We start from the raw sequence: 18,155 nt of genomic DNA, 5'->3' as shown, positions 1-18,155 counted from the left end.
GAGCAGCAGCCCCTTGTGTGAGTGGGTTGTGGTGTTGTTGGTATTGTTTGTTTATGTATTTATTTATTTATGCCCTCTCACCCATCCATCCCGGTCCCCCAGAAGGGACTCAGGGAAATTTAATCCTCCCTTTCCAATGTATTACTGTCTTTTAGAATGTTCCGTTGCTCTTTTTTTTTGCCAGCTTTAACACATGTATCTGCTAATAGGTTGTGTTGCTTTGAGTTACATTGACTTTTAAAAAATGCTACTAATAAATAATAATTCATTTATACATTTATATTCTGTATGATTCAGCACAAATGCTCTCAAGGCGGGCAATACAAAGGATGCAGCTAACTGAAACGACAGCTAACTGAAACTGGTTGCATGTTTCACGCCACCTCACTTGGTTTCATAAACCCATCCCCTAGAATATACTGATCGCAACAGCAATGGACATTCTTCAGGGAACCTTGTCTGACATGACTGATGACCTTATTAAAAAATCTGACAAATGTCTAGAAACCCAGCAAATGCTCAGGAACAGTTGAAATAAATGGCTACTGTTGCATTTATTTAATAGCCATTTGTGATTTTTTAAAATAGTTTTTATATTAATTCAGTATAACTACCACATTCTACTTATTGTTAACTATATTGTTGTAAGGGCTGTTCAGATAGTGTTGTACTGATAATTTTGATTCGCTGCTTTGGGCTTTCGGGAAAGAAAAGCACATGGTGGATATTAAGCAGAAGTGAAGTGGAACTCCATTGGTGTAGTTTTTATACTTTTACCACTTTTGTAAGCCTGAAATCCAAGTTTAACAGCTTCCCAAAGGGTTAAGATGTCAATGTAGACTATAGAGATGAAGAAAGCCAGACTGGTTATTGAAATTAGCTGACTATACAGTGTTGACCAAATTAACCGAAAAATTAAGACAACTCAAAACAAGTCTTTATTGCAAAACATTTCTTAAGAACAACTGTGATAGTCTGGATTCAGTTGCTGGCTTTGAATAACCTCTGTAGCTGTACTAAGTAAAAAATAATGATATAGGAGAAATAATACTTTATTATAGAATGAGTGGATAGGTTTATGCAAAAAGTTAAAGAACAAGAAATGAAGTACATAGAAAACGGGAAGTTAGAAGTATTTTAAGAAAATTTACTGTCAAGTATATGAACCTATTTTTCTTTTTTGGTGACTTTGTACTTGTGTGGTAAATGATGTAAATGTATAATTTGTGTGTGTGTGTTTTGTTGATGTGTAAACATAATAAACCATAATAAAGCAAAAAGAAAGCCAGGACACCGTGCACACAAATGCATTTCACAGATTTATTTGCATACAATTTAATGTTTATTAAAAGTAACAAGTCATATACAGCTATCACAAGCATTTTTGTTTCATTCAGTATTGCCGAAAAAGAAAAAAGAAATCCGCAATAGAAGTAGGCACATCTTGTTTGTAAGAGAAGGTGGTCATCCATGTCATAAGCTATACAATGGTAAAATCAATTGACAAAAGAAAGTATCTCAAAAGCTTGTACTGAAACACATAAAATGTCAGAACACATACGAAAGTTGGTCTTTTGAAAATATTGCACCACAAAGATGGACTTCTACCCTCTCACCAGTGATAAATTACATTGCACGTGGACAGTTTTATGCACACACACACCTCGCAACTGATTATGAATTTCAGTAAAAACAAATCATTTGACGGTACTTGGCCAATTAACATGATGCTCCCTATTGACTTTATTTTTGAAGTTGCTGTTGAGAAAGCCCTTTTTTTTCTTCACAGTTCCATGGCTGTCTCTTTTACAAAGCAGTTCCTCTTGTTGCATGACCATCTATTGCCCTATCCTAACATACCACTAAGAAAAGTCAACTCTAAGGTGACCTCACAGGGTCACACAAAAAAAGAAGTAATTACAACATCAATATTTTACTGTAAGTGTAAAAAAACCAAAACACTATGAAAAAGGGTTGTTTTTTGCTTGAATAATACACATTGGATAGCCTGCACTTTGGGGAAGTTATTTTTAAAAGAATGGAATAGAAAGAGAATGTTTCATGGCCAAAAACTATTTAAAAAAAAAAATTAAAACTGGCCATTTAAGATTAAATAACGGTACCCTTCTGCTATGTTTTTAGCCCTAGGGACCATGATAATATAAAGGATGTATCCAACCAAGTTATATTTGGGAACAGACCCATTAGAATTAAAGGACCCAAATTAATGCCCATTAACTTCAATGGTTCTGCTTTAAGTAAGAATTAACACTGGATACAACCCAGACAACCTGGTAGCACAAAACCAAAAATGACATATATTGTTCCCAGTGCAAAGACACGGGGTGCAATCCACAGATGTTGCTGGCATATATCTTCCCAGTCCCATCCCTCTCAATGGAGCTTGTATAGGAGTTTCACCGAAGCTGTAGTCCTAACGCAAGCAGAATTAGGAATAAGCCTCATTGAACTCAGTGGGACTTCCATAGAAACATGCATACAATTGGGCTGCATATCCCACAGAGATAAGACAGACGATGTGCAGCAGCGATGCTTATGGCTTGTGCCCACTATTGTCTGACGTTTGCCAAAGAGAGCTTTCGGGTTGGTTTCTGAACACATCCTAGGAAAGCTACCCAGCAAATAAAGGGGCAGGGGTGGGGAAGAGTGTGTTCATATCATTTTGCCAAGTGCACTATTAACAACAACAAAATAAAATCACAATTACTGAATAGGTGCAGCAGAACTAGACATAAAAGGTATTTATATAAAAGGTAGGACTGTTGCTTGGTCCCCCAAGACAACCTCTCTCTCTTCCGGCATCACAGCAGCAGTACATACCCCTTGTTCCTTTAAAGACCCCTCCCTTCTGACCACACACACACACACACACTCACTCACCCTCCTTTGGGAGGACAAATTACAGATTGCGACTCAAGTTCCACTCTAAAGACATTGCTGCATTCTGGAAAGTTATGTCACTGTTTGAAAATAGGCGGAAAATGTGATGTGAGACCACTCAATGTATCTGGCTCTGAAAGACCAGGGCATGGCAAGAACCCCATGTAGCTGGAGTTTATGGGCTTTTAACACCATAATAAGCCATGCAATGGTCCAACTTCCTTCTAGTTAAACTACCGACAGTCGACAGTGCGTGAATTCATGCAGCAGATGTGGGCTTAAGCAGCTGCATGTTTATGTGGGCTTAAGCAGCTGCATGTTTATTCTAACTCAGTGCATATTCAAGCGCAGACATTGACTATGTTGGGACAATCATTACCTTGGTTTAAAGGCAAGCTGTGAACAAGTGTTACAAAGCCCCTTCGCATTAGCTAGCAAGGAAATCAGGAAGCTTTCCATTAAGTATAGTTTTCCATTTTGTCCTAATTGGAAAACTACGGATAACCCAACAGGCCAGGTATTAAACTACTGCTTAAATTTGGTTGATAATGGTGCCTTGTTCTGAAGCTGTTAACCATGGTTTCTCTGTTCATACAAAACAGGAAACTATAATTAATTGAAGGCTTCTCGTTTGGTTTGTTCCTATCACAAAGCAAGGAACGAAGAGGCAGCATAAAAGGCTTGTTCATATCTCAGCTCATTACGCTGAGAAACTATTGTTATAAATCCTCCCATTAGCTCATTCAGCAGATTCAGATTAATATTATATCAGTTCAAACAGGATTGTTCCCTTTGGTGGTTCTCTACTTATTGCTGGCGCAATACATTTGGAAGATTACCACCAAAATGAATGAATAAGAGATCCGTTTTCTGTGATCTGCAGGTACTGTGCAGCAAACATAACACTTAACATTGTTGTGTTTTCCTTAACTGTCTGAACACTTAAATCATACTTAACCAACCTGATGCCCTTTGGGTGTTGTTATCGACTCCAAATCCCATCACCCCCAGCCAGGAGACAATGGTCAGAGATAATAAAGTCATAGTACAATAACATCTGAAAGGACACCAGTTTGGGGAAGGCTGACCTAAATCATGGTTAAGGATTGGCTACAAACTAAGGTGCAAAAACAGTTTGCGTTAACCATGGTGAAAGTGCTACATCTGCAAAGCACCATAGGCAGGGCAGTTTCCACTACCTGCTTGCAAGGTGAAAGGCAAGTCTTATGTACCTTATTATTTGGGGCGGGACTTAGCTTGGCAAGCTAAGATGTAGCTTCACTGTGTGTTTGGTTTGCTTGAAATCCTAACCAGGATTAAGGCAACAGACCAAACTATGTGTTGATCATGATTGGTATGTCTGCACTGGGCAATGATTGGAAAAATGTAGCATTTCCACTGGCATATCCTTCTGCAATTCTTTAAAAAAAACAAAAACGCACACACAAAAAACATTTAAATCAATGTGTTCTTTGGAGTAAATTCATCAAATAAACATTTAAAAAACCCACAGCACACCCAGCTGCTTTTTGCTGTTGCTGGCCATTCTGTCAACACCTGCAGTTCATTACTGAAAAGCACACTTAAGTTTCTAGCGGCCAAACCTGCTCGCTCATTTTTTTAATCAAGAGGTTCCTGTACATGTCAAAACTGAATCAAAGCTACTTATTTTTTAGAAATCTGAATTCAGTATTTAAAAAGTTGTGTAAAAAAAGTGATTTATGCAACACAGGCCATTACCAGAAGAGTAATCTGCCAAAAATCTGTATATGAAAGCCATATGAAAACAGGGCGCCAAGGAATTCTCAGTGCAAGATTCCAGAACTGCATGCACCAATCCACTTGGGACTGTCTGATGAGCCACATGCTGTAAATAGCATGCAGGAAGCTGTTCACTAGCTACCGGTATGACACATGGATCACTGAATCTACACAGTTGTGAACCTACCAAGTATATTCTTGACTTTAAAGATCGGTAGCACCAGAGGCTGGAGAGCCCCTTTCCCTAAGTCAGGAGTGGATAATATTTTGGGGGGCTGAGGGCCGCATTAGCTGTTGGGGGCCACATTCCAGCAGATCTATTTGCAGAGGAAGGAGCTGGAATTGCAGACTTTGCACAACACCAAAGGCCTTTTCCCACCCTACAGAGCAGCTGGTGGTCAAGAGGGGACCCACGGGCTGGATGAACTCTGGTTATGAGCTGCATCCAGTCCGTGGGGCTAAGGTTTTCCATCCCTGCTCTCTTCAGTTTTTGACTAAATCCCACAAGCAAGATCCAAGCATCCGATTAGGCTCAGAGAAAGAGCCTGCACTAAGTGTGGTGAGAATTCTGAATTGCTCCCCCAACTAAACAGAGGTCCCTGAAATGCTTCTGAAACATGTGTGTGGCATATGCAGTAGCTGCTCAAGAAAAGTCATGCCTAAAACCACCCTCAGACTCAAAAACAGGTTCCGGGATTCTTTCGATCCCGGCCCATTTCTTCCACTCTGATCACAATATCTAACCCAACACTGCTCTGATTGACTCTATTTGGCGTTACAATTTTCACTCTTATGCTTTATGCAGAATTCAAATGCATAAGGTTTCTGACATTGGGTTGCCTCTAACTAAGGTTTACTCAGAGTAGACGCTTTTAAATCAATGGATGCGACTAACTTCAGTCCTTTCATTTTAATGGGTCTACTCTGCATACAACCTAGTTGCATCTGCCAACACATTGACTAGCAAAAGTAGAAGCTGCTTTAGCCTTTTGCATCCCAGCACATCACTGGCTGTCAAAAACCTGAGAGCAGTGCCACAAGTTTCAAGAGCTGTTTGACAAAGAGAACGCTTATACTGACAGAGGAGGGTGCAGCTGAAGGCTGGGATCCAAAGAGTCACCCCTCATCTAGAAAGTGACCACTTATACTGTAACAGGTATATAATATCAGCAATAGAAATACATACTACAAAAATGTTCCACACGGTTAATACTCCATGAAGCCCCAATGTGCGTACAATGAAAGATAAACTCTTGCTGGAAAAGGCTGTCATATTTTTTTTTGTACCTGTTATCACATCAGTGACTGTCTAATCATAATTTGCTTCATTACGTTAAGAGGTCTAGACTGCTTTTAAATGTATGTTCAATTCCTGTGCAAATTGCAATGTGGCTAGTCTTCTCAGCGCCGAAGTTAACTACAACTTGATTATAACTGGAAGCATCAGACTATGATTTTTTTCCTCTTTTTTTAGGCATGCTTATTGCTGTAAAAAAAAAAAAGCCAATCTTACAAATCATTGTGCAAGTATTTTAATAAGATTTGCACACATCTCAAAAAATTCTATCGTGTGGCTCCCTGATCTTGGGGTTAACTCGGTTGCAGAGGAATCAAGGGAAGAGGTCACCGATGAGGTAAGAGACATATCAGAGGGTTTTCCTTGAGCTTCAGTGTCCAAATCCTTCTGACAAGATCTGTAGTTCGTCACAGAGCCTGACCTCTGGGGAGTGGTAGTCCCCGATTTTCCTTCGGTAATTTCATCTGGTGCAAGAAAAGAAAACAATTTAAGAGCCGCAGTGACAAGGCTGTACAATGGCAAATGAGGTAGCTGAAGCTGTTACAACACCAAGAAGAAGAAGAAGAAGAAGAAGAAGAAGAAGAAGAAGAAGAGGAGGAGGAGGAGGAGGAGGAAGAAGAGGAGGAGGAGGAGGAGGAGGAGGAGGAGGAGGAGGAGGAGTTTGGATTTGATACCCCCTTTATCACTGCCCTAAGGAGTCTCAAAGCGGCTAACATTCTCCTTTCCCTTCCTCCCCCACAACAAACATTCTGTGAGGTGAGTGGGGCTGAGAGACTTCAGAGAAGTGTGACTAGCCCAAGGTCACCCAGCAGCTGCATGTGGAGCAGCGGGGAAGCGAACCTGGTTCACCAGATTACGAGTCTACCGCTCTTAACTACTACACCACACTGGCTCTCAGTGTGGATTATTACGGTCACAGCTCGCCAGGCAAAGCCATTGTGGTTCAGTGGAAGAAGTGCTGACATCTGGTTCTGGAAGATGTCAGCACGGAAGTAATCCTATGAACTCAATGGGGCCGTAAGAACTGCCTTGCTGTTCAATCTCCCCCTACCATTCTGTTTCCACTAGTGGCCAGCCAGGAAGCTCACAAGCAATCGTGCTGGCCATTCCATTTGCCCCCCAGCATATGGTTCTTAGATGTATACCATCTCTAAACCCGAGTCTCTCATACAACTATCATCACTGTGATACCCTGGTACCTTTCCTCCATGAAAAGTCATGGCCAGTATTCACCTGCACATGTGGTAACAGTAGAGAATGTGGCGGCACAACTGCTGACAGGCTTGAGGTGCACAGATTGCTTTAATTCTGCATTAATTAACATTATTTTTAATATATTAGTGGCCATGTGATAATTTTAGCTTATAAATTTTATTGTTTAATGTCTTAACTTGTATATTAAGGTACTTTTCTAGCTCTGTTTAGAGTAGGTAATGTCTTGATAATATAAATGTTTTAAGTTTTTTGTATCAATTCAGTATGTTTTCTTTTAATTGATGAATGATTCTGTGTACATTGCGGCAGCCTTTGGCTATGTGCAATAAAACTAAATGAAAGAAAAGAAAGCTCAAAGCTCTTTACAGCTCAGGACCCCAATTTCTTCTGGAATGCCTCTCCCAGATGCTTAAACCGAGGGTGGCTCAGAGGGTAGGGACAATGAGACAGCCTTTTTGGTGGTGGCTCCCATTCTGTAGAATGCTCTCCCCAGGCATGGTTACCTTTGTTGATATCTTTTCAGCAGCAGGTAAAAATTTATCTCTTTCCCCAGGTTTTTAATAAGAACTAAAATTATGTTGTTTTGTTACTAGTGTGTTGACAAAGCTTCCTATGGTTCCCACCGCCCGTTTCTGATGGGAAAGTGTATTTATATTTATGTTTTAAAAGTGTTGTAAATTGCTTCGAGACCTCCGGGTAACAAGTAACTATTAAGTCTGAATTAATAATACAGTGGTACCTTGGATGTTGAACTTAATCCGTTCAATTCCCAGAACAGTTCAATAACCAAGGCACGGCTTCCGATTGGCTGCAGAAGCTTCCTGCGCTCAACCGGAAGCCATGGAAGCCCCATAGGGCATTCGTCTTCAGAAAAACGTTCGCAAACCGGAACACTAACTTCTGGGTTTGCAGTGTTTGGGAGCCAATTTGTTCAGGAGCCAAGCCGTTCGACAACCAAGGTACCACTGTAATAATAATGAATTCATAGATTAAACCCGCTGCAGTAAATCTCATCATGTTTTTAAGCCATCCGCAGATCCCACGTGTGGAATAATATGGGTTGCCTCACAGGTTTGAGGGCCGGAAAAGCACAATAAATGTTTTGCAGCACTTTGGATAAGGAAGAGGTTGGTGGCAAATGATCAACATGACATACCATCAATGCTACGAAAATCCAGTAGGTAAGTCCTACTGTCGACCTGGTATAACTGGAGGCTCATTTTGGAATACGTGCCGGTCACTGGATTCTTCCTTCGAACACGCAAGTAGTATGGATTCACCACCTAGGAAACATAAAAGTAAAGGTAAAGGGACCCCTGACCATTAGGTCCAATCGTGGCCGACTCTGGGGTTGCGGCGCTCATCTCGCTTTATTGGCCGAGGGAGCCGGCGTACAGCTTCCGGGTCATGTGGCCAGCATGACTAAGCCGCTTCTGGCGAACCAGAGCAGCGCACGGAAACGCCGTTTACCTTCCCACCAGAGCGGTACCTATTTATCTACTTGCACTTTGATGTGCTTTCGAACTGCTAGGTTGGCAGGAGCAGGGACCGAGCAACGGGAGCTCACCCCGTCACGGGGATTCGAACTGCCGACCTTCTGATCGGCAAGTCCTAGGCTCTGTGGTTTATAACCCACAGCGCCACCCGCGTCCCAAAGGAAACATAGTTGAAAGTTAAAATCCCACCTTTGAATAAATAAATGAATAAAGGGATTCCCAAAACAGTAATGGATAGGTTGATGCGAATGAAGATAGACATGACAGGTCCACTGAGTTGGGATTCAACCCTAAACCTATTTTTGCAACTTACTTTTCAAACAACCGTCTGCTAACAGAAAGTAATCATCTCACCTTCCACTCGTAATCCAGCTGTTTGATTGCTCGACAAACTTCTGCCATGATGTCATTGGGTCGACTCTGGCTCCGTATTCCCAAATGCCACTTAGCTCTCCTGACCCCTTGATGTTTGGACTTCTGTGGGTTTAGCTCGTCGAGCGTATGGCGTTGCCTTGGCGTTTCAGCCACTAAAAATGGCACTCTTTCGGGGTGGGGGCGGGAGAAGTGATCATCGAGAAAGGAATCTGGTGGGCTCGTAGCCAAATAGAAGTCTTTTGCTTCATTCATTATTCTCCTGTTATCTATAATCAGGTGGTAGGCGACCGCTAAAGGATCCTGGTGGTTCCGGTTATACAGGCAGCCCAGCACCTCCTCCTCTGTGCATTCGAATTTATCGCAGACCTCTTTTAAGGCTTCGTCGTCAATCATCGTTGAACTGTAAGACGGGTCCTCGGGAAAGAGGTACTTGGGGAGGTCTTGCTTGAACCATTCGTGTTCCCTAGATGCCAAACGATCCAGTCATTTCAAAAGCTAATTGGTGTATTAACTAGAAAGCCTTTTATCAACAAAACATGGCAAATACGGATTTTACTTTGACTCAGCAGCTTAAGAACTTTGAGTTCTCACTTTGAGAATGCTGTGATAATTGCTGCAACTGTGGCCAAAGTAGTCATCAGGCTACGATATAAGCCTTTTTAGTATTCTCTCCACCCAATATATGCCTTCTAGCTAATGCTTCTTACAGAATCTAAACATGAATACTTCTCTTACACTGCAATCCTAACCAAGTCTATTCAAACAGGGCTTGTCCCCCATTCCAAGTAGGGCAGCATTGTTGCCTTCATCTCATATTGAATTGTGTCTGATTGGATTCAATTCAGAGTAGCCCCATTGAAATTAATGGACCTAAGTTAGTCATGTCCAGCAATCTCAGTGGGTCTACTCTTGAGTATGACTGATGTAGAATACAACTTATAATCTCTGACAGATATCTAAAAGTGAAGCTAGAATAAGATACAACACTCTGTTCACAGCTTGATTTAAAACTGACTTAATCTTTTCTACATATTTTATAATATGAGTCTAAAGGTAAAGGTAAAGGGACCCCTGACCATTAGGTCCAGTTGTGGCCGACTCTGGGGTTGCGGCGCTCATCTCACTTTATTGGCCAAGGGAGCCGGCATACAGCTTCCGGGTTACGTGGCCAGCATGACTAAGCCGCTTCTGGTGAACCAGAGCAGCGCACGGAAACGCCGTTTACCTTTCCCGCACTTTCTACTTGCACTTTGACATGCTTTCGAACTGCTAGGTTGGCAGGAGCAGGGACTGAGCAACGGGAGCTCACCCCGTTGCAGGGATTCGAACTGCTGACCTTCTGACTGGAAAGTCCTAGGCTCTGTGGTTTAACCCACAGCACCACCCGTGTCAATATGAGTCTATTTTCCTGTTATTTAAAGCTTATTCTCGTGTACTTGAATGGTGGTTGCAAAACATTTGAATTACAATGAAATCTAACATAAAAATCAACATATGATAAAGCTAAATATATGGTAGGGACTTAATACATTACCATAACTAAGAAAAACAATGCGAAAGCAAAGAAATGAATCCTGCAAATACTGTTTTTGAAGCATGAGTGTAGGAAGTTATTCAAACCTCTAGGAAATTAAAATGAAGGTTTATTATTAAATCTAATTTTTAATACACTAGCATAAAAATTTAGAAAAAGGGGCGCATCCTGGTCTATATTTTATTTTTTACTTCAAATGAAAAATACCTTATGTCTCTGATTGTAGCTCTCTTCATGGGATCCACCTGCAACATGTGTTTCAAAAGGCTAATTACTGCTGGATTCAGGTACTGAGGCGTATAAAAGATACCATCACATATCTTCTTAAAAAGAGTTGGCACATGATCATCATCGAATGGAAGTGTTCCACATAACAAAGCATAGAGAATAACGCCACTGCTCCATATATCCACTTCAGGACCTGCGTATAACCTGAAAAATGAAGCTCATAATTAAATTTTGTTCAGGTAACACATACACAAAGCACTTCTTGATCTGGTTTGTCAGTCATTCAGCAATCAATGGAAAAGACTGCACACAGCACTAAAATTCAATGTGCTTTTAACTGTTGCTATAAAATGGACCAAAAAAAAGTGTGGTGAACTTTTAGTTAGCCACCATGTCTATGCCAAGTACCTGTTTAGAAGCAAGCCCTGGTTATTCATAACCATGGCTACTATTTGTCTCCCTGCTTTTTCAATAAATAGATGCCTCTGCTGGCATCACAGCGCTAGGAATATCACCCAATACATTTCCCACTAAGGAGGAATTGATGAAACCAAAACCACATTATGATAATTTAAATTCAGATGGCAAAGCCTGAAAACCCTCCTAGGATCATGGTCACCTTGGTTCTTAAGATACTGAAATTACCATATTTTTTGCTCTACAAGACTCACTTTTTCCCTCCTAAAAAGTAAGGGGAAATGTGTGTGCGTCTTATGGAGCGAATGCAGGCTGCACAGTTATTACAGAAGCCAGAACAGCAAGAGGGATTGCTGCTTTCACTGTGCAGCAATCCCTCTTGCTGTTCTGGCTTCTGAGATTCAGAATGTATTTTTTCTTCTTTTCCTCCTCCCAAAAACTAGGTGCATCTTGTGGTCTGGTGCATCATATAGAGTGAAAAATACGGTATTTTCCCAAGCATGCCCCAAAGATATGAGTTTATCATCTTCATTAAAGCCAAGAGCTTGCATATTTCCAGCAAAGCTGAATGACTAAAATTGGCAAACTGCGTTTTTTTTAACCACTTGGACAAGTTATAGGCAGTGTTAGGATGATTGTATCTTGTTGGACTGCACCAGTTGGACTGCCCTCCTAACAATGGTATGATGAAGGGGACGGTTAGGGCAGTGGCATGGTTGGGTACACCAGTGTGTGCAATGAATGGCCCCCATGATGCACCTGTGCATCCCCAACATCACTGTTATCCTGCTCCTACTTCATTCTAATAAGTTGTAGTGATGCCACTGTTTGCAGGATGACTCCATGGAGGATACAAGTCAGCATGCATGCAGCCCCTCCATTTTCCTTTCACATGAACAAGCCAGAAGTCTTGCATTTAACTGTATTTTCCCAATTTGGACAAAATGGTTTGTGTAAAAGGGAGAAATGGAATGGCTGCATGTGCAGCCAAAGGCTCATATTCAGATCTTGGATTATTATGATATGACTGTCCAAATGCCAACCCCCCCCCCCCCGAGAAGGTCTTATACATAACAAGCATTGAAAGGAACCAAAAGAAGTCACTAAAGTCAGACATTTCAAGTTTCCAAACCTGGAAGTTCAGCAATCTACCTTGCGGCTTTAACACTGAAGAGCAGGGCTTTGTTTTTGACAATAAATATTATACATTTATCCAAGAAGAGAAACTACCTTCCTGAAATTACTTCTGGAGCAGCATAGTTAGGAGAACCACAGCTTGTTCTTAAAAATTCTCCATCTGACATCATATTTGAGAGGCCTGAAAATGCACAAAAGTTCAAATGAAGAGGACGAGCCCCAGAACATATATTAAAGCCTCTCACAGTGCTAAAAAAAATTATTGGCCTACCTGCACACTGTTACAGGCAGAAAAAGTAAAATGATGATACCAAACATACAGTAATGTGAAGAAATAGGTTTTATGGTTGTAATCGGAACAGAAATTATACACAGCAGGGTAGATGAGTCCAACCCTGCCCCCCAAGCTGAATTTTTAGGAAAAACTGAATTGGCTATTTTGAGGCTTGTACCAGAATGTGGCAAGACCAAGAATTCTGAAGGGAGTTTAAGAAAACAAAACAGCAGCTGTGTCCCAGAAGATAGGGAGGAAATGTTCCGCTGCATCAGTTTTAAGAACTTGCTAATATAATTAATAAGGAACTCAATCGGCTGTTTTTGGACTACAACTCCCATCATCCCTAGCTAACAGGATCAGTGGCCAGGGATGATGGGAATTGTAGTCCCAAAACAGCTGGAGGACCACTAATAAGGCAAGCCCTAAGTAGACCACTGAAGTCTACTGATTTCAATGAGCCTACTCTGAGAATGACTTAACATTGGATCCATAAAGAGGAAATGCTATTTCATGTACCCTTCACATAAAGAAGAATAGAGATATCATGTTGCTATCATTCATTGCTAAGTCTCCTTCAGTTGACACATCACCATTTCAGCATGACCCCTCAACCACTTGCAAGCTGTAGCTTATTTTTGTTTTTGCTTCTGCAGGAAGGAAGGGGACAAGGCTGGGAAGCGAGCAGCAACGGTAGCCTCAACCCAGATAACATCATGCTTCTCAAGTGTACGTAATTAGATAAAAAGGTACAGCTCTGCTGAGGTGACATGCAATGGTGGCACAGCACAAATTTGCACAATCATCTGTGTAGCACAGCAAAGTGGGGAATCTCTGGCCCACGGGCCAAACCCGGCTCACCAGGGTTTCAAAGTACAGTGGTACCTCGGGTTAAGAACTTAATTCGTTCTGGAGCATAGCTGTCAACTTTCAGAATTGAAAATAAGGGATCAGCAGCCTCACCTGTCCTGGGTACAGTCTACGGGATATCTAACAATCTGGGATAGCAGTGGGAAACGGTGCTGGAATAAGGGAATTTCCCTCAAAAAAAAAAGGGGGGGGGGAAGGTTGACAGCTATGTTCTGGAGGTCTGTTCTTAACCTGAAGCACCACTTTAGCTAATGGGGCCTTCTGCTGCCGCTGCTGCACGATTTCTGTTCTCATCCTGAAGCAAAGTTCTTAACCCGAGATAATATTTCTGGGTTAGCAGAGTCTGTAACCTGAAGCGTATGTAACCTAAAGCGTATGTAACCCGAGGTACCAATGTAGCCATTTCCCCAAACCGCACTCACCTATTCCACACCTGACATCATATGTGACGTTAGGTATGGGGCAGGTAGAGATGCAGTCGCCAGTTCACAGGTGTGTAGTTCCCAGTTGTGCAGTGGCACGGGAAGGCAGGCTTTGGCTCTATTGCCCAGCAGCAGCTGACGGGTGGTAAAGTTGAAGCCTGCCAGATCAGCTGCAAAGGGCATGCAAACTGCTTTGGGCTGGGGTCTCCAAGCCCTCCACAGCCACTATGCAAGGGGTTTTGGCAGGTTAGCAGGACAACCTACCTGTCAATCATCCAACAGCATGATGCTATTCTGTGATTGGCGGGTGGGTTGTCCTACCCACTTGGCCTGCAGGGCTGTGGCCAGATAAGGTTCTGGCCCGCTGAGCCAAAAAGTTTCCCCACCTCAGCCAGAGAAGGACAGCTTAAAGCCAACCACAGGCAAATTACTTACTCTTATTTGCAAAGGGCTGGCAGAAGGGGATGGGCCATACATCAAGCAACAGAGAATATGCTTTGCATGCAGAAGTCTACAAGTTCAGTTTCCGGCCTCTCCGACAAAAAAGGGGTAGGATATCTGCCTGGGAAAGCCATTGCCAGTGAGAGCAGATGCAGTTGGCCACTTGGGCAGCAATCCAACTTGGGAAAAGGCAGCTCCTTGTGTTAATGCTGTTCTAAACCATATTTAATGCTGGAAAGTTAAAACGACATTCTACTTTAAAAATAAGTAAGCCAAGCGTCTTGCTGTCCCAAAGTGTTTGGGCATTGAGATGCAGCAGTCCACCAGAGAGGAAAGATGTGGCAAGATAGTGAACCTCCAATTATACCGTACCTTTGAAATACCTAAATATTTAGCATCTTTCATCAGATGCTGTTTACAAGGGCAGGTGCTAAAACACCATGGGAACAAAACCAAGGCCAGGATTACGCAGCCATATATTCAAATATATATGCCACAAATTATTTGTAAGGACAATCCACAGTGCAGGTGTTTGTGGATTTGCTTTCTCTAGACTCAATTTTTAAAAGCCAAGGCAGCATACAAATAGCATGGATATATGATATATTTCGGGATTGGTGGGGGCGGGGCAGGCTCTTTTGTCTAGAAAACAGGTTCTTCACTAAAAGGATGGACTAGGAAGAAGGGACTGCAGGCTGACACAGTGGGCGGCTGATAGTAAGGTGCCAACTCACATAGTGAAGCAGGGAAGATGGAGGGTGCAATCCTACACACTTACCTGGGAGTAAGCCCCACTGTGGGAGGTTACTTCTGAGTAAACATGCACAGGACTGCACTGTTAAGGATGCAATGCTTATGAAGGGTTGCTTGGATTGTCCCCATGGAACTCGTGGGACTTACGACCAAGTTAACAAGCACAGGATTGGGCTGCAAATTCACATTACATAAGCTTGGTCAAAGCAAGTTTTGGCACCGACTTTAATCCCATATAAACAGAAAAGAAGGCAGAGTAAATAGGATTTAGTAAGACATTTGCTTTTCCTCTTGGGTGGTTTAATCACCAAAATGCATGCTGAGCGTTCGAATTTAAATCCAAAGTAAACAGTTTGCATTTGATTTCAAACAGCAATAGGCAAGTATACAGAATGCACTGCAGTGTTATTTTTTAATGCCACTGGCTTTCACTAAAGTATATTATACTGAGGTTTTTAAATACAAAATGGGAGCATCCTCTGGATGTAGGAGCTAATCTTCCACATCTGTTAGTCTATATAAAATTAAACATTCTGCAGACCAATTTTACCTGGTGAGGGAGACTAATTATTGTGTTGTTGAATCACCGTTTGGCATTTTTTTGTTTTGTTCTTATTTGTTTTAGTTACCAGCAGTAGTATTACCAGCAGCAGTATTGAGTTAAATGTTTCCTAAATGGACAGAGCCTCGATAGCATTTTTCTGCAGTGTTCCAACAAAAAGAATTTCCCCCCAAAGAAAGAGAATAATCAATGCATTCTAGAAGTTAACAACAACAAAAAAACTTGGGGGGCAGACCTTAAGAACCCTTCTTTCTTTTGCTTCCTAAATAGGCAAAGGAACACCTTAGTACCACAAGACACAGATCTCTGTTTAGTATCAGAGTTCAATGCAAGCACCAGGAACTCAGTACTACATAAATGTTCATTGTACACCAAAAAATAAGAGACATTCATCAAAGGAAACCTACCAAAATCGGCAATCTTGGCATTCATGTGTGCATCAAGCAGTACATTTTCAGGTTTCAAGTCTCTATGCACTACCATATGCCTATGGCAATAATCCACACCAGAAAGGATTTGCTGGAACAGACGTCTACTCTCCTTTTCATCAAGCTAACAAGAAAGGAAGGGAGAGAAAAAAACAAGGAAAGGGATACATTTTTAAACAAACACACATACATACATACAAGCAAACATACAAACACACAAACATATTGCAAGACATTTGAGCATTTCCAATTTTTTAATGGCAGAGCATGTCAGCTTTGTGGCATTAGGATGCCAAATATATTCCCTGTTTTGTTTTGTTTTGTTTAAAAACAGGGTAGGCAGAAAAATGCTGAGGTACAAAAGAAGTTGGAAAAGTTAAATAAGTCTTGCTTACTTAGTGGTGATGGTGGCAAGAGCTAGATTAAGAACTTTGCTGTCTCCAAAAAAAGAGAAAAAAGCCATCTGGTCCTTGAAAAGCGTAGTTGTGTCAAAACCGATGTTTCATGATTCAGAAAACAGCTTCTTAGATGCTTTGTCACGTTGACTTTACTTAATAAGGGTATCTAACATGGTTTAAAATGTCAACACATACACACAAATCCTCAACCTTTCTGACCAACTAAACCAAACTCTTTTGAAACTGCGAAACACTGTTAGCAATGCTAATACGTAATTTTGCTGTTTCCCTAGTGAAGAAGTAATAATGCAACTTGACATATGAAAAGTTATCAATCATTCTGATAAGAAAACCAGAGGTCCATCAGTTCCCGCTTAAGGTAGCATTCTAAACAATGCCAAACATTGTTTGGTTTTGAAAACAATACTAAGGATCCCTTTGGGTACAAAGTCTGGCTCAGTATAAATACAGTGGTACCTCGGGTTAAGAACTTAATTCATTCTAGAGGTCCGTTCTTAGCCTGAAACTGTTCTTAACCTGAAGCACCACTTTAGCTAATGGGGCCTCCCGTCACCGCTGCACGATTTCTGTTCTCATCCTGAAGCAAAGTTCTTAACCCGAAGTACTATTTCTGGGTTAGTGGAGTCTGTAACCTGAAGCGTATGTAACCTGAAGCGTATGTAACCCAAGGTACCACTGTATTGACGCCTTTTGTCACTGACTAGACCAAGATCAAAGAGATCACACAAAGCTTCATCAGACCATACCTGCAGTTCTCATATGAACCAGGGCATCTCGACTGATTGTAGCTCCATGTTGGCAATGAAAACGGATACTTAAAGACACCCCCCCATGAAACCAATGGAAGAGCTCTTGCTGTCACAGGAGCTCAAATAAGCACAAGGAAAACACAATGGAAGCTGCCACATATACGGTCAGACTACTGCCCAACTTGCCCAGACTTTATCTGCCTGAATATGGCTAGCAGGGTCTCATGGCAAAGGCAGCCTCACACTTCTAACTGGAGAGTTCAGGATTTGAACCTGGGACCTTCTGCATGCAAAGCATGTACTCTTACCAGTGAGTTACAAGACCAAAGATCAGGCTTGATCCTTGAAGCTACAAGTTAGACTGCAGCCTAGCCAAATGCCTTTCCGTGCCGCTTCTTACCAGTGTGCAACCATTCATCCGTCATACAAATATATCAATAACGAAGGGAAGGAGAAAGTTGCAGACACAGATACAAGACTAAGTGTATTCACTGGGAATGCCAGTCATTCTCCTTTCCAGTTCATTGTCCGTTATTCTGCATCTGCTTCCAGGAGAATATATACATTGAGAAAAAAATACTTTGGAAGGTGATGGGTCTTTCCTTCACTGGATGTTTTTAAACAGAGGTTGGATGGTCATCGGTCTATGATTAGCTGTGATTTCTGCAATGCAGGGGGTCAAATGCCTTTCTTATGGGGTCCCTTCCAACTGTACAATTCTATGAAAAAGAACTGGCATACAATGCTACTACTATTAGAAGAGTGGTGTTAATGATCAGAAGTACTTATTGTGGATACTTTCTTCGAAAGTTAACCGCAGAAATGGGGGATGGATGGACACCACTGGTATTTGTTTAAATGTATGTGTACATTTTA

At 41.6% G+C, this 18,155-nt stretch overlaps 1 protein-coding gene across 1 annotated transcript in view; it reads right to left on the bottom strand.

The window, feature by feature from the left end:
* Window positions 1-1,319: 1,319 nt before the first annotated feature.
* PRKAA1 (protein kinase AMP-activated catalytic subunit alpha 1) overlaps window positions 1,320-18,155 on the bottom strand; it is a 37,524-nt gene continuing 20,688 nt past the window's right edge. Inside the window, exons 4-9 of the mRNA XM_079994913.1 lie at window positions 16,091-16,235; window positions 12,455-12,542; window positions 10,787-11,011; window positions 9,025-9,508; window positions 8,331-8,457; window positions 1,320-6,423 (exon numbers count right to left, since the gene is read on the bottom strand). Of these exons, the coding sequence (XP_079851039.1) occupies window positions 6,179-6,423; window positions 8,331-8,457; window positions 9,025-9,508; window positions 10,787-11,011; window positions 12,455-12,542; window positions 16,091-16,235 (1,314 nt within the window). The 3' untranslated portion in view covers window positions 1,320-6,178. The remainder of the gene's footprint in view (window positions 6,424-8,330; window positions 8,458-9,024; window positions 9,509-10,786; window positions 11,012-12,454; window positions 12,543-16,090; window positions 16,236-18,155) is intronic.

The sequence above is a fragment of the Podarcis cretensis genome (genome assembly GCF_951804945.1).
Source record: "Podarcis cretensis genome assembly, chromosome: 11".
Classification (NCBI taxonomy): Eukaryota; Metazoa; Chordata; class Lepidosauria; order Squamata; family Lacertidae; genus Podarcis; species Podarcis cretensis.
This window is presented reverse-complemented; position numbering and strand designations above follow the sequence as displayed.